Genomic DNA, 6,751 nt, shown 5'->3' with positions numbered 1-6,751 from the left:
CGGAGCGGTTCGATTCCGCCTTTCGAGTGAATTTTACTATACCAGAGTTCGTAGCCAGTCCTGATGCAACAATTTTTTTAAGTTCATATACAATCCATTGAAGCACTTTTTGGGTAAGACAAAGATTGGCAAACCATAGCGATGCCGTTTTCAGTTCTTTTTTTACAGGTGTGTTTGTATCACGTGCTGTCTGCATGGTTTCCATGCTTCACGTCTACGTGCTTTAGGATGATCGGAAGAAGATGGCGGGAATTCGCGTAGTAATTCAGTGATCACTCTAGTGTTAATCAGACCATTATCACCTTTATTTTAAACCAGTGTTTGGGACATAAATTAAAGAGGAGAGGCCGTTAGGGTAGTTTCTTTTTGAAGTCGTTCAACCTTTCCATATCGTGCGAAAGATGACACAGGAGGCGATCATCTGTGAAAAGGAATCATATTGCATCTGCATGACGGAAACCCTGACGGGCTTGTTTAGATGAAGCGAGTTATCCCGGCTTGGCGAGGAAAAAATTCAAAAAAGCGCATCACATCAGAGGCTTAACCTGATTAGTCTTTCATCATTATATGCAGTTTTCACTTCGCCTAGCAGGGATAACTCGCTCCATGTAAACAGGCCCAAAGACGGACGGAAGTCTGAGAGAGTTTTTTTGTGTATTTTAGGAGTACCGGTAACTGGAACCACATGGAACAAATATGATGACATTACAACCACATTGAAACCTGATACTTGCAATTTGCATACGGTTACACAGTCGAACAATTGCAGCATTTGTGTTCTTGTTGCCAATCGGCGAGCTCGTTATCATTACCAACTATTTGAAATGGCTGAAACTCGAATTAATGCAGTGGATGTTGTGGTGATTGTCGTGTATTTCTTGGTTGTTATAGCGGTGGGGTTGTGGGTGAGTATTGCAAGTTTTTTTTTAAAGAATGCAAGCGTGTAGCACTCAATATTATTATCTACGTTGCATGCTCATGTTTGTTTACATAACCTACATCTTAATAGCAGTAGATTTTGTTTTTCTTACACATTTTTGTGAAGCTTTTTGACTGCAATTAGCTCTAAGAATTGTTTATCGGGACTATTCTTATCGAATGTATGGCATAGCCAAGAAGCATGTCTTCTAACAACTTCCAGCATCAAACGTAGTGTAGCCTGCTCGCGGACTCTAAACTTAGTGTAACCACTACCTAAAATGGACAAAGACATTGACAAGGTTTCGACCTTTGTTAGAAGAGTTTAAGACGGATTTGCATTCAACGCAAAAAATATACCGCGATTGAACATTTTTATTCAAATACAGACAATTGAGCGGAAAAAATGCAACGCGATCAGATGACCTTCAATCAATAATTGTGAACACATTGCCAAAGGAAGCAATCGAAATAATACGTTTGGTCGCGCGACATTTCCCAGTGAAGAAAATCCACCATTATAAAGCGGTTTTCCACAAGCCGTAATTTTTCGGTCGAACGAAAATGTTTCGCTTGATTTTCTTTTTAATACTTGTGACCGGTCAAGGTGATCCGCTACGGTCAAATTCTCACGAATGAACAAAATTTCGCTCGATCGAAGAATTCCACATAGTGGGAAACCGGTTGATGAAGAGGTTCATTGCTTCATAAGTCGAAATTGTTCTTGTCCAATTAAAATAATTGTTGCGCTATTTCATGAAGATTAGTTTGATAAAGAAACATAGATTTTATGCAAATAGACTAGTCTGTATTTTTGTGCCATTCAAATAATTTATCGACTATTTTGCGTCCCTAGCCTTGGTGCAACCCAGATGTTCAACCTAATTCTTGCACAATTCTGTGGGTTGTCACCATTTCTCTCTTTTAGGCTATGTACAAGTCAAACCGTGGTACAGTAACTGGTTATTTTTTAGCTGGACGTTTTATGACTTTTATACCGGTAAGTTATTGTTGGTAGTTTTCATTCCTGGAGCATCTAGAACACTGCTATGTATTAGATTACAAATTCTAGTATATAAACCAATGACAGTATGGTATCTTAGAGTATGGTATATTACAGTATGGTATATTACAGTTACTGTATGGTATCTTACTGTATGGTATCTTACAGTATGGTATCTTACAGTATGGTATATTACAGTATGGTATATTACAGTATGGTATATTAGAGTTACTGTATGGTATCTTACTGTATGGTATCTTACAGTAAGGTATCTCACAGTATGGCATCTTACAGTATGGTATCTTACAGTGTGGTATCCTACAGTATGGTATCCTACAGTATGGTATCTTACTGTATGGTATCTTACAGTATGGTATCTTACAGTATGGTATCTTACTGTATGGTATCTTACAGTATGGTATCTTACAGTATGGTATATTACTGTATGGTATCCTACAGTATGGTATCTTACTGTATGGTATCTTAGAGTATGGTATCTTACAGTATGGTATCCTACAGTATGGTGTCCTACAGTATGGTATTGTACTGTATGGTATATCTTACAGTATGGTATCTTACAGTATGGTATCTTACAGTATGGTATTTTACTGTATGGTATCCTACAGTATGGTATCTTACTGTATGGTATCTTACAGTATGGTATCTTACAGTATGATATCTTACAGTTTGGTATCTTACAGTATGGTATCTTAGAGTATGTTATCTTACTGTATGGTATCCTACAGTATGGTATCTTACTGTATGGTATCTTACAGTATGGTATCTTACAGTATGATATCTTACAGTATGTTATCTTACTGTATGGTATCTTAGAGTATGGTATATTACAGTTACAGTATGGTGTCTTACTGTGTGGTATCTTTCTGGTTCGTTCATTTCTTAGGTTGGTGCATCTTTGTTCGCCAGTAACATTGGCAGTGAACATTTCATTGGTCTCGCTGGCTCAGGTGCTGCTGGGGGAATTGGTGTTGGTGCATTCGAATTTAATGTATGTTGATGTTTCAAATGAAATTCATATTTCTTGTTCATACAACAAATTTATCCAGCCACTGACGAGGATACGAGCCGTAGCTAAATCTGCTGCAATTTCCTAATTTCAACAACGTCTTCTTCATCTCAATTCTTTAGGCATTAATTTTATTACAAGTTTTAGGATGGATTTTTTTACCTGTATATATGGCAAGCGGGGTAAGTTGCCAGACGTTAATGTATATCCTAGTTTCTTTGACAGGGGCAGGTTGTATCAAGCCCGATTAGCTTAAACAGTGGTGAAGTTCAAAATAGAAAGCAAGTCTAACGTCTTACTCAACAAGCGAATTAAATGGTTTTAAGCTTAATACAAAGATACTGTTTACAACTACATTTTCAGTGCATAATTTTCAAGTTGACTCATTCAAGAGAGATCTAAGAGTGTTATTTAATTTTGACTTATCCACCGTTTAAACTAAACGGGCTTGATACAACCGGCCCCAGAATGTTACCATGCTCGTAATACGAATACAATAAAAATTTTTCAGATCAGTACAATGCCTGAGTATATTCAACGTCGTTTTGGTGGACAACGGCTTCGTGTTTATTTGGCTTGTCTATCCTTGCTGCTCTATATTTTTACCAAGATTTCTGTAAGCTTGCTTTACTTGTTATTCTCTTCTTTCCTTTGTCAATATTTCAATGATAATGGAAAGAAAACTGCTCGCTCTCAATGCTTGTCATCTTCCAGGTGAACATGTTTTCAGCCTCGCTTTTTATCAATCAAGCATTGGGATGGAATATTTACTTTGGTATTTTACTTCAACTCGCCCTGACATCGTTATGTACTGCCTTAGGTAACAACTTCATCATTTCTGCTTGTTTGATTATATTTTTGAAGTAGCTGGTAGACCATAGACCACTGATATTGCTTTGTATTTCTTTATCAATGTTGTCTTATCTCAGGCGGCCTAACTGCAGTTATATATACAGACACTTTGTCTGCTTTTGTTATGGTTCTTGGCGCAATGGTTGTTGCTATAAAAGGTATGACTAGCCTCATATTTGTATGAATTTTATTACGGCGAGTGATCTACGATGATCTATAAGTAATGTTTTCAAAACTCATGCTTTTTTATAGTAGCAGATCATGAACCATAGTCGATCCAAAAAGCATTTTTTCTCTTTGTTATTTATTCGCGACAGCATTCATCGAAGTTGGTGGTTACAGTGGGTTGCAAGACAAGTACATGAATGCCATTCCAAACAGTTCAATTCCTAATACAACATGTGGTCTTCCTAGAGAAGACTCGTTTGTTTTACTACGAAATGCAGTAGATAGTGATATGCCTTGGCCTGGTTTTGTTCTTGGTGTTACTGCCAACTCAATATGGTATTGGTGCGCTGATCAGGTAGAGTGTACTGTCCACCCATGCATGCAATATTACTAGCAGTTTACTATCAATGTGCCTTGTCTTCCTTGTCTTCCAGTACGGTCAAAATGTTCCGGTTGCTTGTATAATGATTTATTGACATGTTTTCTCTAACAGGTGATTGTACAACGAGCTCTCGCTGCTAAAAATCTTTCTCACGGCAAAGCCGCGTGTTTGATGGCAGGATATATCAAAATATTACCCATGTTTTTGTTGGTTATGCCCGGTATGATAAGTCGTGTTTTATACACAGGTAGGTTATAATAACTTATACTCTCTGACTGGATTAAATAACACTCCGGATTTTGAACGAGGATCAGTAGGGAGAGATTATCATTGTTGGAATGTATTACGAAGTTTTTCATTCCTTTTCATTTTACGGCAGATGAAGTGGCTTGTGTTGGTGCAGCGTGTGAAGAAGTGTGTGGTTCGACGGTCGCCTGTTCGAATATCGCATATCCTCGCCTGGTTCTTGGGATTATGCCGGCGGGTCTTCGTGGTGCAATGTTTGCTGTCATGATGGCTGCGTTGATGAGCGACCTTACCTCAATATTTAACAGCTCAAGTACAATATTCACCATCGATATTTATAGCCGAATGCGGAAAAAACCGAGCACTCGTGAGTTGATGATTGTTGGACGGTAAGTGCAGGTAGTAATAAAGGAGCTTTGTATTAACACCAGGGGCCGCTAGCTTTCATGCATCTCTCTTAAATGGGTTAACTTGAATATTATGCACTAGTATACGTAGCTGTAAACAGACTCCTATAACAATCTAAAACTTGTTCATGTCTTGCAGTATTTGGGTGGTGGTCATGTGTGGTGTGAGTATTTTATGGATACCTGTGGTGGAACGGTTTCAAGGTGGACAAATGTTCCTATACATCCAAGCTATCTCCTCGTACCTCGCTCCACCTATATGTGCCCTCTATCTTCTGGCTATATTGTGGAAACGTATCAACGAATTTGTAAGTTCTAGATTCATCACAACACGTTCTGAACGAAACAGTATAATCAATAAACAACATATCAATTAACTAAAGCTCTTCTATCCCTTAGTTGCATTTCTAATATTGATCAGCGATTATTGCCCGTTTTGTTTTCTCGTAATTCCATTCACAAAAGAAAATTGACTTATTCGCATTATAAGAGGCCTATTTTTCTCATCAATCCTTGCAATTTATTCTAGGGCGCCTTCTACGGTATGATGATAGGTTTTGTGCTTGGCATATCCCGAATGATATGCGATTTTGCTTACCCGCAACCAGACTGCGGCGAGACTGACACAAGGCCTGGTTTTGTCACATTAAACTTTATGTACTTTGCTCTCATCGTCTTTGTCGTTACTACCGTATGTATTATCGTGCTCTCTTTCTTTGGCGAGGAACCTGAACTCGAGAAGGTAAGCGACTAATTTAAGGCTCTTCTCCACTCATTACAAAATCTCAGGCAAGCTCGCTTCAATTGCTTCCAACTGATTGATTTTCATTGAATGAATAAAAGCTTTAAGACTACCTACATTAGACTACACCAGATATCTTTTCATCAAGTAGGATAGAATCAAGCAATATCAGATTGTATTTTTAAAGATTGTGTTTTTAATGCCTGGGAAATATTGTATTTTCAGGTGTCTCGTCTCACATTTTGGACTCGTTTTGATCCTCAAGATGAATCAAGTGTATTGCCCAACCTTCAGAAAGCTGAGAGCTTGGAGTTGTCTGGTAAGGATGAGCAAAAACCAGAGGAAAATGAAAAGGATAAAATAAAGATTGAAGAAGTCGATATAGTGGAAGGTAATTCCGTCTTTTTCTATTGACTCCGTCTTTGACTACATGGCATAGACGCAATGCTATTGAGAAGGACAGTTGAAAACTGATCCAGTATAAATAAAGGTGGTTTAGTTTAGGTTCTCTTCTGTAGTAAAACAAAAATTGGGTATTGATATCTCTGACGTTCTGCATATTTTTAAGATGATGACAGTATGTGTAGAAAAACGTATAAATGGTTGTGTGGTCTAGAAGCTGGCCATGAAGATGCTGTGAAAGCTGAACGGCAGCAGGAAGAAAGAATAAAGAAATTAAGCAGCCTGAAACAAGATCCTCGTACAAGTCTCATCTTGAATATCAATCTTGGAATCATTTTCTCAGTTGGCCTGTTTTTATACCTGTACTTTACATTTCATCACGCATAGAAGGAATTCAGCATGCTTAACGTATAAACTTTGATCAATCTGTGATCTGTCTACGTCAATTTAAAGTAAATAGAAAAGATTTCATAATCTTTTTCCAGGCACCATATTCTTCAACTAGAATTGCGCGCTCGCATAAGTCGCATACGCCGAAAGGGAGCTATTTTTCCGAGCTTATATCGGGATTTTTTAAATATTTTTCTCCTTTTTTTACAGAAAG

The 6,751-nt window shown here is 37.9% G+C and overlaps 1 protein-coding gene across 1 annotated transcript; it reads left to right on the top strand.

Annotated features, from left to right (window-relative positions):
- Positions 1-602: 602 nt before the first annotated feature.
- On the top strand, positions 603-6,694 carry LOC114538419 (sodium/glucose cotransporter 4-like). Its single transcript, XM_028559600.1, has 14 exons — positions 603-905; positions 1,847-1,918; positions 2,826-2,930; positions 3,071-3,130; positions 3,460-3,564; positions 3,663-3,768; positions 3,878-3,958; positions 4,118-4,323; positions 4,462-4,597; positions 4,730-4,985; positions 5,143-5,311; positions 5,533-5,745; positions 5,971-6,136; positions 6,314-6,694. The coding sequence occupies exons 1-14, from the start codon at positions 825-827 to the stop codon at positions 6,532-6,534; spliced, it is 1,977 nt and encodes a 658-aa protein (XP_028415401.1). The 5' UTR covers positions 603-824; the 3' UTR covers positions 6,535-6,694.
- Positions 6,695-6,751: the final 57 nt, after the last annotated feature.

This window comes from Dendronephthya gigantea, unplaced genomic scaffold, assembly GCF_004324835.1.
Source record: "Dendronephthya gigantea isolate DGI-Jeju-01 unplaced genomic scaffold, DenGig_1.0 000002F, whole genome shotgun sequence".
Classification (NCBI taxonomy): Eukaryota; Metazoa; Cnidaria; class Anthozoa; order Malacalcyonacea; family Nephtheidae; genus Dendronephthya; species Dendronephthya gigantea.
This window is presented reverse-complemented; position numbering and strand designations above follow the sequence as displayed.